The sequence below is a fragment of the Pseudorca crassidens genome, chromosome 16 (assembly GCF_039906515.1).
Source record: "Pseudorca crassidens isolate mPseCra1 chromosome 16, mPseCra1.hap1, whole genome shotgun sequence".
In the NCBI taxonomy this organism is placed as follows: Eukaryota; Metazoa; Chordata; class Mammalia; order Artiodactyla; family Delphinidae; genus Pseudorca; species Pseudorca crassidens.
Window position 1 is genome coordinate 48,596,591 of NC_090311.1, and position 21,898 is coordinate 48,618,488.

At 39.1% G+C, this 21,898-nt stretch overlaps 1 protein-coding gene and 1 non-coding gene across 5 annotated transcripts in view; one reads left to right on the top strand and one right to left on the bottom strand.

The window, feature by feature from the left end:
- The window catches only part of WAPL (WAPL cohesin release factor), a 75,791-nt gene that overhangs the window by 6,906 nt on the left and 46,987 nt on the right, over positions 1–21,898 (top strand). For all 4 annotated transcript variants that reach the window (XM_067710320.1, XM_067710318.1, XM_067710319.1 and 1 more), the window contains one exon: positions 18,069–19,112. In XM_067710320.1, the coding sequence (XP_067566421.1) occupies positions 18,069–19,112 (1,044 nt within the window). The remainder of the gene's footprint in view (positions 1–18,068; positions 19,113–21,898) is intronic.
- Positions 5,451–5,557, bottom strand: LOC137209518 (U6 spliceosomal RNA). The gene has a single exon (XR_010936074.1). It is a non-coding gene; the product is annotated as a U6 spliceosomal RNA (small nuclear RNA).

Sequence of the window (21,898 nt, forward strand, 5' to 3'; positions counted from 1 at the left end):
AATCTTGTTCCATCTATTGTAGACACTACTCTCTCTGCCTCCTGGATTTTTTTAAAAATTTATTTTATTTTATTTATTTATTTTTGGCTACGTTGTGTCTTTGTTGCTGAGCACAGGCTTTCTCTAGTTGGGTGAGCGGGGGCTACTCTTCATTGCGGTGCGCGGGCTTCTCGTTGTGGTGGCTTCTCCTGTGGAGCACAGGCTCTAAGGTGCGAGGGCTCAGTAGTTGTGGCGCACGGGCTTATTTGCTCCACGGCATGTGGGATCTTCCCAGACAAGGGCTCGAACCTGTGTACCCTGCATTGGCAGGCGGATTCTTACCCACTGTGCCATTAGGGAAGTCCCTCTCCTGGATTATTTTAAAGCAGCTTCAGGATTTGTTATTTTATCTGTAGATACTTCAGTTGCAGTTATCATTAAAGCCAGTGAATCCTCAAACAAGTGCGACACTTAAAAATGACTTTTAGCAGGGCCTAAAACTTTGACCTTTTGAGAGATCTTGGAGTACTCTTATAAAGTTTGGAATCCAGGGCTATGTGCATTAGGGGTAAAAGAAAGCTTCTCTTGCCTTTTATATGCAGCTACTTCTATTTTCCATCTTTGTGCTTTCTGCTACAGGTTTTTAATCTGGGCTCCAGAATAAAGTGTGTAAAGACTTGTATTTCTATTTGGCACACTTTCCTTGCTAGCCAGCTGGGATTCAGTCTACATTTCCTGCCAAATATTGAGATAACTATGGCATAGGCTCTTAATTTGCATGACTGTCTTTGTAGCCAATAAAATTTTTTCCATTTGCTTAAAGCTGTACTGAGTATTTGTATAAGTTAGAGGGCTGTTACTGTCAGGAAATTAGCAACTTTGATTTAGAACTGAAGAGGTTTTTAGAAAGGGAAATGAATTGTTCTCGTCCTGAAAGCTTAAAGTAGGCCAGGAACTTGTGACCTGAGAGGAGATTGTCATCTACTCATTGGATAAAGTACAGGTGATTAATAAGGATTACTAAAGAATTCTGCAAGTACAGCATCAGCAAGAGTTACCTGCCTTCATTTAGATATTGAATGTATTTGTCATATAGAATATACCTGTCGTACCTGAAATCAGCTTCTTTTAAGAGAAGAGGATAAGGGACTTCCCTGGTGGTCCAGTGGTTAAGACTCTGTGCTTCCACTGCAGGGGGCATGGGTTCAATCCCTGGTCGGGAAACTAAGCTCCTGCAAGGTGCAAAGCTGGCCAAAAAAGAAAAAAAAAAAAAAGAGAGAAGAGAAGATGCCTGTTGTTACTTTGTTCTAAGCCCTTTATGTATCAGTTGCTCTTTAATCACAACTATTTAAGGCAGGTGTTATTCCCATTTTAGAGCGGGTAAAGCATAGTTCAGAGAAGTTGAATAACTTGAACTATTAAGTGGAAGATCTGAGAAACATCCAAAGTGTTCTTTTCGTACAGTGCTGCTGTATTCTGATGTGAGTGAACTTAATTTTATCATATTTAAAGCTTTATATTTAACAGACTGTCACTATACAATGAGTTTTCTCTTGATGTTGGAAATAACTTTGACAACAAATTATGGATTATCTTTTGCCTCTGTTTAAGTAATTTTCTTTTTAATAAGAATAGAGGCCAAACTACCTATAATACTTGCTGAAGAAAGCTGACCTTATTTTTATAGTTAATAGGTATCTTCTGTTTGTTAATTTTTTGTTCTGTATGGAAATTTAACAATATGCAAATTCTGAGACACTGTAATTTCAAGTAAATACATTTTGTTTTAAAGTAGAGCTTTAGTTTCTTGTAAAGGAGTTTCTTTGTGAAAGGAGGTTCATTCTTAGCGTTTGAGCAGTAACACAAGCGCAGGTAATCACTAATAAGTTTCTTCTCAGATCCAGGTTGAATACCAGCCATGAGCTGGTACAAGAAAACCGTAAGCATAGTCTCTGTCCTCTAGGGATGGAACTGTTGACTTCTGCTGGCTATGATAAATAAGTATTTCTAAAACAATGGCAACACATTTTTGTAATGTTTGTTGTTTTTCAGAGCATTTTCAACATGTATTCCATATTCTTAGAATTTAGAACAAGATGATGCACTGTATATTTTTATGGTTCAGCCCCTGACTCTTTAGGAAATAGTCCTCAACTTTTCCAGACCTCTGGTGGTAGAGGAGGATGAATTTTTCATAAGTAGTTGTGGGGATGCCTTCCTTCCAACCATCCAACTATAATTTCAGTGTCTTCTGTATGCCGGGTGTTGGGTGTATGTCCATGAAAAAGATCTTGCTTTTTCACATTCTAGTGGGCAAGATGGATTGAATAAAGAATAAGACAGATTGAATAAAGACAAACATTTTCTGCAGAAAATGACAGAAAAATATAGGATGCTGTGAAATATAGGCTAATTTACCTCGTCTGAGTGAGGCCTGGGGGCAAGACTGACATTTGACTTGAGACCTGCTGGTGACTGGGAAAGGATAAAAGTGAACCTGCTTGGTGATGTGGGCTATAAGGAAGGAGACATCAAGAATGAATCCCAGGTATCTGATGTGAGCAACTGAGTATGTTGTAGTGTCATTCATTGAGATAAGGGGACATTTATGAGGGGAAGTTCGTGAGTTCAGTTTTGGATACATTGAGTTTAAGATATTTGTGAGATATGTTCAAGAGGCAGCAGGATCTGCTGGTATGGAACTTCTTAGATAAGAAGTCTTGGTTAGCGATGATAAATTTGTGAATCAGCATATAAATGTTATTTGAAAGTACAGGATTGGAAGTCATTACAGAGAATGTAAGGAGAAGTACTGAACTGTGAAGAACTTGCAATACTTAATGGATGGAGAAAAGAGGAAGAAAAACTAGATAAGGAAATTGAGTAGGAGAAACTAGAGTACCTGAAGGAAAATCATGTGAGTGATATTTTATAGAACCCAACAGAAAAGTGTTTCATGAAGGATCTACTGAATTGGAATTCCTGCTGTAAAATCAATGAAAATGAGGACTACAAAGCAGGCATTGGATTTTACAGCTTGGATAGAAGTGGTCTGAGCAGTGAGTACACAGCTAGGAAATGGGGTTGGCAAGTGTACACAACTTGTTAAAGATGTTTGAAGGAGAGAAGAAAAGGGGCAGCTAGAGATAAATGAGGGGTTCTGGAAAGTTTGATTACACAAGGGAGCCTTGAAGCGTAGGATCCAAAACCCAGGGGGAGAGTGGTCTTAGGAGAAGGGATGCTGCATTTCTTGGCTAGGAGGAAAGGTGGGTGAAAATGTGAGTTTAATGGGAAGATGGAAGATGAGGTGGTTTATGAACAAAAGCTTCTTTTTTTTCTTTCTTTCCATAAAGTGGCAAAAGAAGTCATCTCTGAAAGGGAGATAGAAAAAAGGATGGGTATGTGGTGGCTGGAGGGGAGGAGCAAAGGGTTCAAATAGATGTTGCAGAAAGTGGAAAAGGAGGGAGCTGTCTAGGGAGAAAGTAGAATTTCTGGACATTATTGATGCCTTAGTTGAAGTTTGTATCACTGAAAACTCATGGTTGCTGATCTCCCCATTGAGTATGTGTGTTTCCCCCTCTTCTTTAGTAGGCCCTATTAGCCAGAACCTGCACAAAATACAGAATTGGATAGAATAATGAGAATTACCCTGGACTGGCATTTTGTCTGAGTAGATATGGAATGAACAGATAGAGAAGAAAGAATTTAGGTTATCAACCAGAGAGTGACTGAAATGATGGACTGTGCAGTTTAAAGTTTACTAACTGGACAGGGTGGGTGGGTAGGAGAAAGGAGAGAAGAGAGGTCAGTATACTGAGAGTCTTATTAAATAAAAGCCAAGAATAGGATTACTGGAACAAGCAAGTTGGATAGTTGGTAGTGATTAAAATATGGGTTATCTGATTTTTTAATATTTGAAAGTTGAAGCATTTTAGGACATGACAAGTTCCTGGATGAAACTGTGAACTGGTGGCACAGATGGAATGTAGAAGACTGTTGATGGGAGAAGATTAAGAAACTGGGAGGTTAGGGGTTTGGAATTTGGTGGAATTCAGGATGATAGCGAAAGTGGCATGCAGGGGTAGATTATAAATCTTTGTGTAAAATCCTTTAATGAAGAATAAGGTTGTTAGATGACAGATATGAGGAATATTAGAGGGTAACTAGGTGGCACAAGCCTCAAAGGAATGGGCTTTTATAAGAGTGGGGAGTAGTAATAGTTTTATAAAGGGCAAGCCATCCTTCTCTGAGATACTAGAGGGCACTGCAGGAGAAGTAGCATCCTTAGGTTTCAGTTAGGACAAGGAGGTGATAGAGGGCATGACCCCCAGGTGTGTGTGAGTTTGCTCTTCACTGAGGCCTGAATACTCTGGACTTAAAAGGTACGGGGGGTGGGGGTAGTGGGTTGTTGGATTAGGAGATGGGAAAGAAGTGCAGGTACATTTTGAGTGTTAGAGTACAGGAGAAGGTAGATGACAAGATGTATTTGCCTTCTCATATATTTTTAAAGTTTTCATCTTGATTTATCAGTCAAGGTCGCACTTGGAAACATGGCATGCCCCAGTTAGGCTCAAACCGGGAGGGTTTTAGGCTATTTACAAAGGTGTGGGAGGAATGTTAGGGAAAGCCTAGCCTGGGTTAGCTGCAGTGAAGCTATTATCACCCAGTTTCACAGGGGCAAGGGATTAATTGGGCCATTTAGAGGCCACCTTAAGAAGAGCAGTATCCTTCTTTTGAAGGGGCCTCATAAGGAGGGTGCTTGAGGATAAAGTATTTGAACCTAACTCTGCTCCTTCCCTCCTCTGTCCTGAGGCTCCTCATAGATGGAACCCGAGGGAAGCCTGAGGGTAAGGAAACTTTGTTACAGGTCAGCCTCCCGGGGCTGAGATCAGGGTGGAGAGTACATCTGGAAGGGCAAGTAGAAGATAACTGGTGCAATATCTAAAAAAAAAAAAAAGTGGAAATGTACACAATTAGGTAATCATTATCAAGATAGAGACTACTTCCCTCTTGTCAAAAGCTCTTTCATGCTCCTTTGTGGTGGGTCCCTTCTCCCACCACCAACCCTGGCATCTACTGATCTGTTTTCTGTTCCTGCAGCCTTGTTTTTTCCAAAATTTCATATACCTGAGGTCATAGAGTATGTAGCAGTTTCAGTCTGGCTTTTTTCATTTAGCATAATGCTTTTAAGAGTATTCCACGTTGTTGCATGTTTCAGGTTTTTTTTAACATCTTTATTGGAGTATAATTGCTTTACAATGGTGTGTTAGTTTCTGCTTTATAACAAAGTGAATCAGTTATACATATACGTATGTCCCCAGATCTCTTCCCTGTTGCATCTTCCTCCCTCCCACCCTCCCTATCCCACCCCTCTAGGTGGTCACAAAGCACCGAGCTGATCTCCCTGTGCTATGCGGCTGCTTCCCACTAGCTATCTATTTTGCGTTTGGTAGTGTATATATGTCCATGCCAAAAATATGGAACGCTTCACGAATTTGCGTGTCATCCTTGCGCAGGGGCCATGCTAATCTTCTGTGTATCGTTCCAATTTTAGTATATGTGCTGCCGAAGCGAGCACTGTATCAGTATTTTTATTGTTGACTAGTATTCCATTGTACGTACCACAATCCATTCACTAGTTGAAGGACATTTGGGTTTTCAGTTTTTGGCGATTATGAATGAAGTTGCTTACAATTCCATTTAGGTTTTTGTGTAGAGATATGTCCATATTCCTCTTGGGGCAAGTACCTAGCCTAGGTGTGGATTGCTGGTCACGAAAATACTGAAATGCTTGCAAAGGATATACATTTTCTGTAAAATAATAAATAATATAATTTCCTGTAAATATTGGCATTTTAAAATAAAACTGACATGCAATAGGTATCATAGTGATTTCTTTAACTTTTTTATTGTAAAATAAAACAGATACAGAAAATCACACAATATAATAAAATATCTAGAAATACATGTTTTGCTTAGTGAATTATTATAAGATCAACACTGTTGTAACCACCACCCACATCAAGGAACAGAAGAGTGCCAGCCACTCCAGAAGCTCTTCCTTGTGTCCCCTCCTTCACCTCAAAGTAATTGCTATCCTGTTTTTTATTGTAATCACCTCTTGCTTACAAATACATAAGTATTTGCTGTTCACTTTCATACATTAAAAAAAAACAAGTTTTTCTTTAACAGCCAGAAGATTTACAGCACCCTTTATCCTTTTTGAAATTGTATTTCTATCCCACTTGCCCTTTAGAATTTGATCCTAATGAATATGTCTTTTTTTTTTTGGCTGCTTTGGGTCTTTGTTGCTGCACGTGGGCTTTCTCTAGTTGCGGCGAGCGGGGGCTACTCTTCGTTGCGGTGCACAGGCTTCTCATTGCGGTGGCTTCTCTTGTTGTGGCTCGCGGGCCCTAGGGTGCACAGACTTCAGTAGTTGTGGCATGTGGGCTCAGTAGTTGTGGCTTGTGGGCTCTAGAGTGCAGGCTCAGTAGTTGTGGCGCACGGGCTTAGTTGCTCTGTGGCATGTGGGATCTTCCCGGACCAGGGCTCGAACCCGTGTCCCCTGCATGGGCAGGCGGACTCTCAACCACTGCGCCACCAGGGAAGCCCCCTGAATATGTCTTTTTTTTTTTTTCCCCTGGTACGCGGGCCTCTCACTGTTGTGGCCTCTCCCGTTGCGGAGCACAGGCTCCGGACGCGCAGGCTCAGCGGTCATGGCTCACGGGCCCAGCTGCTACGCGGCATGTGGGGATCTTCCTGGAGCGGGGCACGAACCCGTGTCCCCTGCATCGGCATGCGGACTCTCAACCACTGCGCCACCAGGGAAGCCCCTGAATATGTCTTTTAACGGTCATCTTTTCATAATTCTTTGTACAAAAATATGTTTATAAATTTAAATGTAAACTTTTAAGAATTTTCTGTGATTCTGATGCTTTAAGTATTTAAAAATTCTTCTAGATTAAGTTATGACCACAATTATTAGTGTATAATTGATCAAATGTGATTGCTGTGAGTCTTAAAGGCAAAGTTTATTGGAAATACACCTCTTAATGATATGCGTGGCACCTTTTTTCAATTAGCTCATGTATATGTGGATGAATATTATTGCTAGAATTACGAAGTCTTTGGCATCAATCTATTCCTATTTTTTAATACATGTAAATGTTGAGATACCATATTGACAAAAATAAGAATGGAGAGAGTTTTGCTATGGTAGTTTCTATTTGGAAAGCAATAATTGGAACCACCTGACATGCAAAGGATTTGTTACCAAGACATTAGAGTTACTCAGTTATTAAGCACAGAAGCTAATAATGTATCACATTATTTCTTTATAGGTCATGCCAGAGTAGGAGCAGTGTATCATAGATTACGGGTAGGTGAGGGATATGCCATTATTTGTAACGTGGGAGAAGAATGATTAATCCCAGGTGGGTTGGTAGATCAGTTTTTGGACCAGAGTACATGAGGAAGATGGGGATTTAGAAACCAACGTCCCTAAAACTTAATTGTGCCTGTATATGTTTTGGAAGGTCTTTGTGTAACTCCAGGGGTCTGTGTATCTAGTTTGAAGAGTTAATTGTCAGGGTGGCCTACAGTTTGAGGATTGGCTTGGGTATGTGGGTGTGGTTCCCTGTTCTTCTGCAAGGGTGGGCAGAGTTAGGCAGCTTGAGCAGGAGGCCACAGGAGCAGACAAGCTTCTTGGTGTGTGGGTGGGCAATGGCAGTGGGCAGTAAGGCTCTCCATGGGCTGTTGTTGATGGGAACTGAGGGGAAGTTGAGTTGACTTGGACTGCTCTGTGTAGTGGACCCAGCTGAATGCTGCTTTTGAAGTTTTTTTGGCCATGCTGTGCATCATGCAGGATGTTAAGTTCCCTGACTAGGGATCGAACCCGTGCCTCCTGTAGTGGAAGTGCAGATTCTTAACCACTGGACCACCAGGGAAGTCCCTGAAGTTGTTTTATATTTACTGTTTTATCTTTAAAATTACATGTGGGCTGTGTGTTTGATAGGTATGATTTATAAAATGTAAAAACATTTTAAATTACCACTTGAAATGCTTAACTTTTTAAGTACTTTTTACCTTCCACATCTTTGAGTAAAACTGATCCACTGAGGATGATGTGCCATGTTTTTCCTGTGAGTTTTTTAAGTGCCCTTGATAGATAGCCACATACCTTCATGGACAGTGAAAAATCAGTTCCCTTTCACAGAAGCAAGTGCTGTTAACAATTTCTTACATAGACTTTCATAATCTTTAATATGCACAGCATATAAATCTGTGTATCCTTAAAAACAAACACATAAATGGGAGCATGATGTATATCTGTGTATACTGTGTGTGTATAGTGTATTGTGCCTTAAAAAACACGGAAAGGGCTTCCCTGGTGGCGCAGTGGTTGAGAGTCCGCCTGCCGATGCAGGGGACACGGGTTCATGCCCCGGTCCGGGAAGATCCCACATGCCGCAGAGCGGCTGGGCCCGTGAGCCATGGCCGCTGAGCCTGTGCATCCGGAGCCTGTGCTCTGCAACGGGAGAGGCCCGCGTAAAGCAAAAAAAAAAAAACCACACAAAAAAAAACACAGAAAAATCTTTAAGATGTACACATCAGTATTTATAAATCTATCTTGTTCTCTTTTAGCAGCTTCATGGTTTTCCATTATATGGATGTACCATACTTTAGTCTCTTAGGGGTAGTTTGGCTGTTTATAGTCATTTGCTATTACAAATAAATGCTACTTGGAAAAGCATTCTACTTATGTTTTTGAGAGTCATGTTGTCAGTATAGTGGCAGAAGATGTTTCTAGAAGTTGAAACATCTAGAATTGAAAGAGCATATACATTTAAATATTCAATTGATATTGCCAAATTTCCCACTTAACAGTGTGGCTTTTTTTTTCCTAGCATATCATTCTAACTTTGGACTTTGTCTAGCTGAAAGTAGAAAAAAAATGTTTATTTTGGGGGTTTAATTTTTTCTGCTTTAGAATATATATATCTTTATGTTTTAAAAATTTTAAAAATCTATCTGCACATGGTACAAAATGATAGTGGTTAAAAGCTTCCCAGCCCCTTTCTCCGGTTGTCCCAGCTCTTCTTGGAGTGATCGACCATTCATAATTTTGTTACCCTTTCTGACATATGCTGTGCACCTACAAGCAATACAAACAGTTGCATATATGTGTGTGTATTTAGATCTACAAAATGATAACGTGCTGTTTTGTACCTTGCTTTTTCACTTAATATATCTTGGGAATAAGTCTATGTCAGTATATGAAAGTTTTCTTTCTGGCCTCCCTCCCTTTTTTATTTAAAAATACTGCTGCATGGTGTGTCAATTTCCCTATGTTTTGTCATTTCTTAACCAGTTCCTTGTAGTTGTCAGACCTTTGGGTTGCTTCCAGTGTTTTTGTTTTCTTTAAAAAGTTGCTTTTATTTTTCAGACAATAAACACCACTTAACTATGTGGCTGTCAACTGTCTACTAACTGAAATCTACCGTCCCTCATCTGCAGAATGGGATACAGCTTCACATTTCCTTATCTGAAACCTTTGGGGCCAGATTTGTCTTGAAATTAGGATTATTTTGGAATTTAGAAAGTGTATGTATTTTACATTAACACCCGTCAGGGGCTAGGCAGCAGTCTAATCAAGACAGCTGTTTCTTCAGGAAAAAATACTATCAGTAGCCTCACTTAGGTGAGGTCAGGTTTTGCTTCAAAATGCATTATGAGAAAACTTTGTTTTCAGAGCTTTTTAGATGTTAGAATTGTGGATAAAGGCTTGTGAACTTGTAATAGTACCTACATCAGATGGTTGCTAAGAGATCAAATGAATTAATAGATGGAAAGTATTTAGGACAGTACTGGGCACATACTGAGGCCTTAGTAAGTATATAGTTCAATTGTTTTACTTTTTCCAGCTTTATTGAAGTATAATTATTATATAACATTGTGTACTCTGATTTTTAATTGTGAATGAAATTGAGTGCCTTTTCATAAGTTATTAATTCATTCTATTTCTTTTTCTATTGATTGCTTTTTTGTGTCTCTACCTGCTTTTTCTGCTGGGACATTCATTGGACTTATCGATGTGTAAGAATTCTTAGTATATATATATTTTTCATAGAAATCTTTTAAATTAATTAGTTTATTTCTGTCTGCGCTGGGTCATCATTGCTGCGCCTGGGCTTTCTCTAGTTGCGGCGAGAGGGGGCTACTCTTCATTGCGGTGCGTGGGCTTCTCATTGCGGTGACTTCTCGTTGCGGAGCACAGGCTCTAGGCACGCGGGCTTCAGTAGTTGTGGCATGCAGGCTCAGTAGTGTGGCTCGCGGGCTCTAGAGTGCAGGCTCAGTAGTTGTGGTGCACGGGATTAGCTGCCCTGCGGCATGTGGGATCTTCCCAGACCAGGGCTCGAACCCTTGTCCCCTGCACTGGCAGGCAGAGTCTTAATCACTGCGCCACCAGGGAAGCCCTGAATTCTTAGTATATTAAGGAAATCAGCCTTTTGCGTTTCCTTCATGACTAATGATCATTTTTCATGTACTTATTTGGTAACAGTATAGTTTCTTTGGTGACATCCGCTCACATTTTTTTGCTCAGTTTTAATCGGGTTGTTTATTTTCTCACTGAATTTTGAGAGTTCTTTATTCTGGGTACAAGTATTATATCAGACATATTTATTGCAGACATTTTCTCTGACTCTGTGGCTTGTCTTTGCATTCTCTTAACAGTGTTTTTTGTAGAGCAGAAGTTACTGGTTTTGATGTAGTCCCATTTTATCAAATACTTCTTTTATGACAAGGGAGTACACTCTCCTCCCTAGGCATCCCCTTCATTGGACAGCGCTGATTGATTTGTTAAAGAAAATATTTATTTATTTATATTTACATATTTATTTATTTAGCTGTGCCGGGTCTTAGTTGTGGCACACAAGATCTACATTACATCGTGTGGGATCTTTAGTTGCGGCATGCAGGATCTTTTAGTTGCGGCATGCAGGATCTTTTAGGCAGCCTGTGGGCTCTTAGTTGAGGCATGCGGGATCTAGTTCCCTGACTAAGGATTGAACCCGGTCGTCCTGCGTTGGAAGCGCAGAGTCTTAACCACTGGACCACCAGGGAAGTCCCTCTAATTGACCTTTAATGCTCATCAGTCCTTTTAGTTTCTATGAATTTGAATAATTTCTACACATTGAATAAGTTTGTTCTCTCTGCATGACAGCCACTCAAATTAGAGGCAGCTTGCCATGTAATGGTGGCACACACCCCCCCCCACACACAAATTAAACTTTTCTCGGTACCTCAACTGTATTTCATGGGTCATGGTCTCCAAAGCCACTTCTCTATCATCTGTACAGTCGCCTTAGAAGTCAGAGGTTTTTGTTTAAATTTAGTATTTAGCACATCAGGTGATACGCACTGCAATTTGCCCAACACATTAGATTTTAACCTCTTCATCTCATCTAGACCTCTTATATTAATGTGGGTTAAGATGGTTTATCTGCTTTAGTATTTCAATTTTCAGCAGCCACCACTAGAGGTAGTGTAATGTGTATTAGAATTTGGTATGGTTCTTTTTATGAGATCTCTTGGTCATTGGTTTAATTGGCAGCCTTTGTCGTCATTGGCCTCTCTGGGCTGCCTTTTCTTTATCTGTATAATGATGGGTTTGGTGAAAAGTGAAAGGAAATATCTTCACTTTCTTCTAAGAAGGGTGAAGGTAGTATATATGCTGTTTGTATATACAGACTAGCATACAGTTACACAGGTGTGTGTGTATATCCATCTTCAATAAATATCAATTCATAGTCAGTCTTATTTTTATTACCACCTACTCCCTTTCAACAGTGGATTATTTTGAAGCAAATTCCAGACACTGTATTTCATACATAAATATAATTCTTTTTTTTTTTTTTTTTGCGGTACGCGGGCCTCTCACTGTTGTGGCCTCTCTCGTTGCGGAGCACAGGCTCTGGACGCGCAGGCTCAGCGGCCATGGCTCACCGGCCCAGCCGCTCCGCGGCATGTGGGATCTTCGCAGACCGGGGCACGAACCCGTGTCCCCTGCATCCGCAGGCGGACTCTCAACCACTGCACCACCAGGGAAGCCCATAAATATAATTCTTTAACAGCTCAGCACTCCAAAAAAAAGATAACTGTAGGATCACTGTTACAGTTTAAGGTACTTAATATGTACCTTTGTTAATTTTTACTTTTTTTTTGTTTTTTTGGTTAATTTTTACTTTTAAGACTTTTGAATAGACTATAGACAATATAAAATTCAAGAGGTATGGAAGACTTTCCCTTTATCCTTCTGTCATCCCTTTCCCTAAGGGCAACCATATCTGTAGACCTGCCTCATTCTTTTTAACAGCTATATAGTATTCAGACATGTGGTTGTATGATAATTTAGTTAGTTCTTTATTGATAGGTATTTGTATTGTTTATGAAAGCAGAAATCAGGAAACAATGTTCCTTGTTGCTTATGTTATTCATACTCATGGAGAGTTATTTGTAGAGTAAATAAAACAGCTTGCTTCAGGGTCAGTCTATTTCTTTCATATGTACATTTTTAATTTTAAAAAGTATTACCAAATTGCTCTCTGTAGTGATTGTACTAAGATATACTCCTACAGAAATGTAGTTTTATTTATTTTTATTGCTCTGCAGTATTTCTTTGTATTAATAGACCACTATTGATTGTACTGTTAATGGATATTTATATTTCTTTGTTTTGGAATGACGTCATAAGTGTACTTCCCTTATGTTGAACCACGTGGAATGGCGAATACTTGATTATTTTAAAAGTGGAAGTTTCATATGGTTAAGTTTAATAAGTCGTTTAGTGCACATATGCATACATTTCTTTTAGGTAAGTACTTTGAAGTGGAATTTCTGGGTCATAGGATAACTGTTATGTTTAGCTTTTGTAGATAATTCGAGAGTGGTTGTTCCCATTTCCATTCTGAGCAGTTGAAGTTGCTTTACCTCCTCCGCAATACTTGGCACTGTGAATTTTAACTCTTTCGTTGGTTGTTTAGTAGCATCTCATTATGGTTTCAGTGGCATCTTTCTAATAACCAATGAATGTCAGTGCCTTTTAATATATTTATATTTTATATGTTTATTGAATATCCTTTTTTATCAAGTGACTGGTCAAGTCCAAGTCTCTTGATCATTTTTCTATTTTAACTTTTTATTGGGTGTCTTATTGAGTTGGGGCATTCTTTACATAGTTGTAATCAACCCGCCACCCTGCCCCGGCCACCCCCACCCACACCCACCCACCCACACCCACACACAGACACACACACACCCACAAACACACACACACACACTCTCTCTCACTCACTCTCTTTCTCTCTCTCTCTGGTATGGTAGTTCTCTTAAATAGCGTTTTTTGGTGTGTGTGTGTGTGTGTGTTTTAATCTTTTCTTGGCTGCGCTGAAGCATGTGAGATCTTAGTTCCCTGACCAGGGATCGAACCTGTGTCCCCTGCAGTGGAAGTGTGGAGTCTTAACCACTGGACTGCCAGGGAATTCCCTAAATAGTGGTTTTCTAATGGACATTTAATTTTCTTTTTAACATCTTTATTTGAGTATAATTGCTTTACAATGGTGTGTTAGTTTCTGCTTTATAACAAAGTGAATCAGTTATACATATACATATGTTCCCCTATCTCTTCCTTCTTGTGTCTCCCTCCCTCCCACCCTCCCTATCCCACCCCTCTAGGTGGTCACAAAGCACCGAGCTGATCTCCCTGTGCTATACAGCTGCTTCCCACTAGCTATCTACCTTAATGTTTGGTAGTGTATATATGGACATTTAATTTTGATGAAATTTCTTTTGCTTTATGGTTAAAGATACAAGATGTTCCAGTACACATTATTGAATAATCCTTCCCATAGAGATTTGAAATTCTGCAATTAACATATACTGATTTCCCACAGATATTTTGCTCCTTCTCTTGTCATTTACCAATTAAAAAATGTATTTTGGAATGTTTGAAAACCGGCTAAAATTATAGATACTCTCCCTGAAAAATGTGTGCACAGGCATTTTTTTCACACAGTGTCACAAGGTTTGCAGAACCCATGAAATCATTTCATAAATCTCTGATCAAACCTCCCTTCCCACTTTTTAAATACTTCAGAGTTCACTTTATGCATGGAAGCCTTAAATTATCCCACCTGATTATTATCCTGCATAAACCCATATATACTCATATTATTGCAAGTACTGATGTGTTTTTATTTTTAAGGGAATCATCTATTTCCTTTCAAAATTAAGAATCTTAAGGGAATAATAGGCATTTAATTAATCTTTAATGTGAGGTTGCTTACTGTTTTTTAGATAAGCAGAATGAGGCTCAGAGAGGAAATTCGACTTGCCAGATTTTTACACATCTAGTTATAGTTTTAGCTGTGTGGTTCAATACCATGTTTCTCAAATTCCACATAGCCTTTATTATGCTAAATTCCCTCCCTTGTGTAATACCGAATATGCAAAAGATTGAGTACCTATCCAGTGATACTAAAATCTAGTGATATTAAAAAGCATTTATTAAGTATCTTTGCAGATGGCGCTAGGCTAAGTCTTCTCCTAAAAACTTTCTACTTATCCAATCTTCACCCTTTAGGCTGAGGAAGAACAGTAGGCGTTAGAGTGTAGTTTTGGATTCCTTGCTTGAAGCTGATAGACACAGGACCTAAGGGAATATTGATGAACATACAGGTTAAATTCCACTAAGAAATGTCTCACTAAAAGATTATTAAAAATATATTTTATATGTGGCAGAGTTGTAACAGCTACGATAATTTGCATTTGTGTGATGTTCTGTAACCTGCATATATCCTTAGATACATTATCTTCTTTTATCTGTTCAACTTGTCCTTGAGACAGATTTTATTAGCTCGTTTTTTCAGATGAAGAAATTGTCCCAACTTCTTTTTTTTTTTTTAATGTTTATTTTATTTTATTTTTGGCTGCGTCAGGTCTTAGTTGCGGCTCGTGGGATCCTCCGTTCTGGCCTGTGGGCTCCAGAGTGCATGGGCTCTGTAGTTGTGGTGCGTGGGCTCTCTAGTTTTGGCCTGCGTGCTCAGTAGTTGTGGTGTGCAGGCTTAGTTGCCCAACAGCATGTGGGATCTTAGTTCCCTGACCAGGGATTGAACCCGAGTCCCCTGCATTGGAAGGTGGATTCTTAACCACTGGACCACCAGGGAAGTCCCTGTCCCAAGTTAAGGTGACTTGCCTAAGGTCATTTTAGCCACTAAGTGGCAGAGCTGACACTCATCCATTTAACTCCTAAACTGTTACCTTTGCTAGAAATACATTACTGTTTATATAGCTGGTTTAGATTAAAACAGAGTAAACACTGATATTTATCTTCTCTGTTTACAAAAAAAAAGAGGTGTGGGGGCATACCAGGTTGGACATTTGAGCAAAGATAGATGAGTATGCTTCCTTGTTAAGGTGGTGTGAGTGAGCCTTGTTGGCATACAGAAAAGAGTTTAGCCACCTAAGAACTGGAAATAAAGAAGAGTAGAAATGTTGCAGAGGCCCTAAAAGTGTCTCAATAAAAGCCATTTTAAAAGAAAAAAAAACCAGCTCATTTTTATTTCCCCTCCCCACCCTTGATGTTTTGAGATATAAAGTGAGTTTATCTGACAAGGAAGCTGGGATGTTTGAGGAAGGAGGGCAGTTGAAAGTAATTGCTATTTTGCATTTTAGGACAAGATAACCTTGCTTTCTCTTCTGAAGGTATAGTTAAGAATATTTCTTGAAGACCTAAATGATGAAGGACTGTAGAAAGTATTTATTTTACATATCAGAATACTGTTGTGGAAAACTTAGATAGCTTTTCTTGTGCAGAACTCTTTGTTGATTAAATTAGTTTTTATCTGTGCAGTGTATTTCTGAAGTTTAAAAATTATATAATATACTTTAATAATTAATCTGTAGGATTGTTTATGCTATATAATTGAATACATGAATAAATTGTATTTACTAGTGACATAACTTTTAGTGATAATACTTCTTTCTCTAAGGCTCTTTATTATTCTTTGCACTTAAATTTATAAGGTATACTCACAACAGTTAGATTTACATATGAAAGGCAGCCCATGAGAATAGTAACTGTTAAAACACAACACATATTCTCTGACTTTAGGGGAAATGGGAGTGGTAAGTAAAACTTGAAGTAGTAATTTTTAAAAACATGGATAATAAAGTTTACTGTAACATAACCTTTTTTTTAAGTCAGAAGGATGTTTATTACATAAAACAATTAGAAACAGCTTAAATAAATTTTGTGACATTAAGACAGTAGAATGCTATGTAACTATAAAAGTGGTGTGGTATAACATTTAGTGACATCTCATAGACGTCTGTATAGCTAGGCATGCAAAGCATTCCCATAGTCATTTTTTAGCAAATAATTCCTTTAATAATGCTGTAAAGTAGTATGGGTCAGTGGATTCCCTTTTGAGCACAGGAGGAAATTGAAGCCCTCAGGAAAACGCCCAAAGTTAAGGGTCTTGCCTGAGCTCTGTAGGGCTATTTGGTTAGGGCAACACAAGTCTCCAAATTCAACTACTAGTGCTCTTTCCACTTGTTATAAGAGCAGTGGTATCATTTCTTCAGGTTTGGTTTTAAACTTGGCTTTGCTTCTGCCCCTTTAAGAAAGTATCAGATGCCAGAGTCAGCTTTTAATTCTTCGCTTTTCAGTATTGTATACTTACTGATTTGGTACTTCTGAGATTATGAAAACTATAGTTCCTTGCCTTTGGTTGGAAAATATCCAAGAATAAAACAGGTATACCTATAAATTAGTTGCCTTGTAGAGGTAGGTAAATATAAATTACATTTACACCCATTGGGTAGCATTAAAAATTGTACAGTGAATTCATGTAAAGCATCCCTTTGCTTTTATTTGATGGTTTGTTAATTGAGATTTGTAAATGACTTTTCTTAAATGTAGGTTTTTTTTGTTTTGTTTTGTTTTTTGGTAATTTTATTATTTGGCATAAACTTTTTTTTTTTTTTTTTTTGCGGTACGCGGGCCTCTCACTGTTCTGGCCTCTCCCGTTGCGGAGCACAGGCTCCGGACATGCAGGCCCAGCGGCCATGGCTCACGGGCCCAGCCATTCCGTGGCATGTGGGATCCTCCCAGACCGGGGCACTAACCCGTGTCCCCTGCATCGGCAGGCGGACTCTCAACCACTGCGCCACCAGGGAAGCCCCTGGCATAAACATTTAACCCGACTTTTCCTACTAACAAGTGTTTGGAGAATTAATTGTAGTACCAGTTTGAATCACATTTCCATCTCATTTAGAAAAATTTAAAAAATATTTCTGATGATAAAATTAAAGACAACAGAAATGAATTTCCCAAGTACAAAATGAGTAGGCAGTTTAAGATTTACCACTGGCTGATATGGATAAATAACCACTGTAGCCATGTAACTTAGGCATCAGAGCCACTGTTTAAAAAAAAAAAAAAAAAAAAAAGAGCCTTGAAGTTGTATGGCTTTTAGCATTAGAAAAAAGAATGGAAAGCAGAAATAAAGAAACCTGACCCTGGAACAGGTTTCTAGACAGAGCTGGCATGCCATATGGGCAACCCTACCCCAGAGGAATAGACACTGCCAGAATGTTTTCATTAATTGTGTTACATTGTTAAGGTTCTATTAAATAATTTTTAAACATCTTTATTGGAGTATAATTGCTTTACAGTGATTAAACATTTTTATTTGAAAAATCCATAGTATGTCTTAGAAGGTTTGGCTGAGTTATTTATATGTCATTCTGAATTGATCCTGTTTTTTAACACTGCTGAAATCTCTTGAGTTTAGGGTAACAATTTTAAGGGACTTGGATGCCTAGGGAGAGGTCACTGGAAGACATGAGAGCTGTATACTGGAAGGGGAATTATCAGATATATAAACATTTATTTTTTTCACAATTTAAAATTTTTGCAATTTTTTCATAATTGTACTATTAATTAACCAAATGTCCCTTTTATTTGTTAACTTTTATATTGCTGTCACTCATATTTTTATCCTTTGACTTATTTTTCATTTTTATAGATAAAGTGGAGAACTTTAGTGAAGAACATGAAAAAAATAGTCACCATATTTACAAAAATGCTGAAGACAGTACTAAGAAACCCAATGCAGAAACAACAGTGGCTTCTGGATACAAAGCTGATGAAATCAAAGAAACAAATGATACTTGGAACTCCCAGCTTGGAAGAAGGTCAGAATCTCCATCAGAAACATCTTCAATCAAGGGATCTGTAAGAACTGGTTTGTATGAATGGGATAATGACTTTGAAGATAGCAGATCAGAAGATTGTATTTTAAGTTTGGATAGTGATCCTCTTTTGGAGATGAAGGATGAGGATTTTAAAAATCGGTTGGAAAATCTAAATGAAGCCATTGAGGAAGACATCATGCAAAGGGTTCTTAGGCCAAGCAACTGTAGGACGTATTGTAGGGCCAATAAAGCAAAATCCTCACAAGGAGCATCAAATTTTGATAAGCTAATGGACGGCACCAGTCAGGGCTTAGCCAAAGCAAACAGTGAATCAAGTAAAGATGGCCTGAATCAGGCAAAAAAAGGCAGTGTAAGTTGTGGGACCAGTTTTAGAGGGACGGTTGGACGGACTAGAGATTATACTGTTTTACATCCATCTTGCTTGTCAGTTTGTAATGTTACCATACAGGATACTATGGAACGCAGCATGGATGAGTTCACTGCATCAACTCCTGCAGATTTGGGAGAAGCTGGCCGGCTAAGAAAAAAAGCAGATATTGCAACGTCTAAGACCACTACTAGATTTCGACCTAGTAATATTAAGTCTAAAAAAGATGTTAAACTTGAATTTTTTGGTTTTGAAGATCATGATGAGACAGGAGGTGATGAAGGAGGTTCTGGGAGTTCTAATTACAAAATTAAGTATTTTGGCTTTGATGATCTCAGTGAAAGTGAAGATGATGAAGATGATGACTGTCAAGTGGAAAGAAAGACAAACAAAAAAAGATCTAAAACGGCTCCATCACCCTCCTTGCAGCCTCCTCCAGAAAGCAGTGATAATTCCCAGGACAGTCAGTCTAGTACTAATAATGCAGGTAAGACTTAAAAAAAAAACTACAAGTAAACGTGTTTTTCAGGCTTAAGTAACAGCTACTTAGTTTCCTCCTGGATACTTAGTTTTAGCTTGTTACTACATTTAATTTTAATAGGAGTACCTATTTAGTGCCAAAGATTACCTTATCCAAAGATAACAGCATTTAAATGTTAATAAAGTCCCACCTTGTAAGGAACCAGTTTGTAAATTGGGGAGTCTTTTCATATTTGTATTTTAATTCTACCATTAGCACTTGAGAATTTTAGTGTGTGTCCGTGTGTGTGTGTGTGTGTGTGTGTGTGTGTGTGTGTGTGTGTGTGTGTGTGTGTGTGTGTAGGGATAATGAACATCTTGATATTTCAGCTTTGAAAAACTAAATGCAATGGAAACATAAGGATAGATTTTGGTCATTTAGAACTATATTGATACTAGGTGGTTGTAATGAGGGAAGTATTAGAAAATTAAAATAAAAAAGCCTAATCAATAAATGTTAAAAAACATTCTAAAGAAATCTTAAATTTATGAAGTTAAGATTAAATCTTAAGAATCATCCTCGTAAGTTGACTTAATAAAATTAAAAAGTGCTAGTTAAGTATTTATACACTCTTAACAGTGAAAAATTAATTTGTCCCTTAAGATAGTAGGACCAGTAATGACTTGAAGTCCTTGAGTTGATAGTCTCCACTGAGAGACAAACAAAAGAAATAGGTTAGCTTTGCTATGAGTAAGTCACTACTTGACAAGGGCTTTGTGAAGTGGATTGACTGTTGAGCGACGAAGAGTATGTGAAAGCCTCTGGGATACAGGGGTTATATTTATTTGTATTTAACCAAATACAGTTTTCCTATATCAGTTTACTTGTTAAATAGAGCTTTTGTCCTTTTAGGGTCATAGAACAAGAGTCATTATGGTGAATTAGAACTATCATAGTAGGGACTTCCCCTGGTGGTCCAGTGTTTAAGACACCACGCTCCTAGGACTTTCCTGGTGGCGCAGTTGGTTAAATCCACCTGCTGATGCAGGGGACACGGGTTCGAGCCCTGGTCCAGGAAGATCCCACATGCTGCGGAGCAACTAAGCCTGTGCGCCACAACTACTGAGCCTGTGCTCTAGAGCCTGTGAGCCATAACTACTGAAGCCCGCACATGTAGAGCCTATGCTCCGCAAGAATAGAAACTACTGCAATGAGAAGCCCACGCACAGCAGTTAAGAGTAGCCCCTGCTCGCTGCAACTAGAGAAAGCCCGTGCACAGCAACAAAGACCCAGTGCAGCCAAAAATAAATAAATAAATTAATTAATTAAAAAAAAAAAGACTCCATGCTCCCAATGCAGGGGACCTGGCTTCTGATCCCTGGTCAGGGAACTAGATCCCTCATGCCACAACTAAGAGCCCACAGGCTGCAACTAAAGATCCCATAGTATTCTTACATACAGATTTTCTTATAGAGTGTATCATACTTGAGGCTACCTACCATTTTGCTTCATTTGGCCTAAAAATAGGTTTGCTAGATTAGAATCGCTAAAGCTAGAATTACACAGGAGTAGCCCCTAGGAGCCCGCCTTACTCCCCACTGCAAAAAAATAAGAGTATTTTCAGAATTCAATGTTGTGTTGAATTGCTTCTGAAGAACTGAAGTTTGCTGCAGCCTTGCTAGTCACTTGAGATATGACTGGGTAGACAGCTTTACATTTGCTTTCTCAGGAAGATGGTTAGTAATTATGTACTGAAACCTGAGCTCCAGTTCTGCTGCAGCCTTCTTAGCTCTTATCCTAACCTTGATAGCAAGTTATCGTAAATCATTAGGCTCCCTTTGAAAAACCTCATGTTGATAACAAATAATGTTTAAAAATGAGAGACTGTTTGATTGATATATCCAAAGTTGGAATCTGAGTCTTCATACACTGTATGAAACAGCAAACATTTTTAAGGGTTGGGACAGAGAAAAGTCTTCCTATTTTTTTTTTGAGGGGGGAATTGATAGTTCATTTTTATTTATTTATTTACATTTTTGGCTGTGTTGGGTCTTCATTTCTGTGCGAGGGCTTTCTCTAGTTGCGGCGAGCGGGGGCTACTCTTCATTGCGGTGCGCAGGCCACTCACTGTCGTGGCCTCTCTTGTTGCGGAGCACAGGCTCCAGACACGCAGGCTCAGTAGTTGTGGCTCACGGGCCCAGTTGCTCTGTGGCATGTGGGATCTTCCCAGAACAGGGCTCGAACCCAGGTCCTCTGCATTGGCAGGCAGATTCTCAACCACTGCGCCACCAGGGAAGCCCAAGTCTTCCTATTTTTAAAAAAATACTTATTTATTTATTTAGGCTGTGCCGGGTCTTAGTTGCCGTACACAGGATCCTCGTTGCCGCGTGCAGGCTCTTTAGTTGCGGCATGCGGGATCTTTAGCTGCGGCGTGCAGAATCTTTAGCTGTGGCATGCGAACTCTTAGTTGTGGCATGCACATGGGAACTAGTTCCCTGACCAGGGATCGAACCTGGGCCCCTTGCACTGGGAGCGTGGAGTCTTAGCCACTGGACCACCAGGGAAGTCCCCTTACTATTTTTTTCTTTTTTGTTTTTGTTTAGGCTAGAAAAAAATATAGCCATTTGGAAATTAGTGTAATCCTTTGGTTAGTTTTGTGGTAGTACCACAGACCACTGAACTACATTGTACTAGGTCATTCTGTATCTTGCCAAGGATAGCTATATCCTTTTTTGGGGTTTTTTAAAAATGTGGCCTCTTCAGATGTAAGCAGGCATTCTTTGAAGGCCAACATGATTAAGTGTACTTAAATT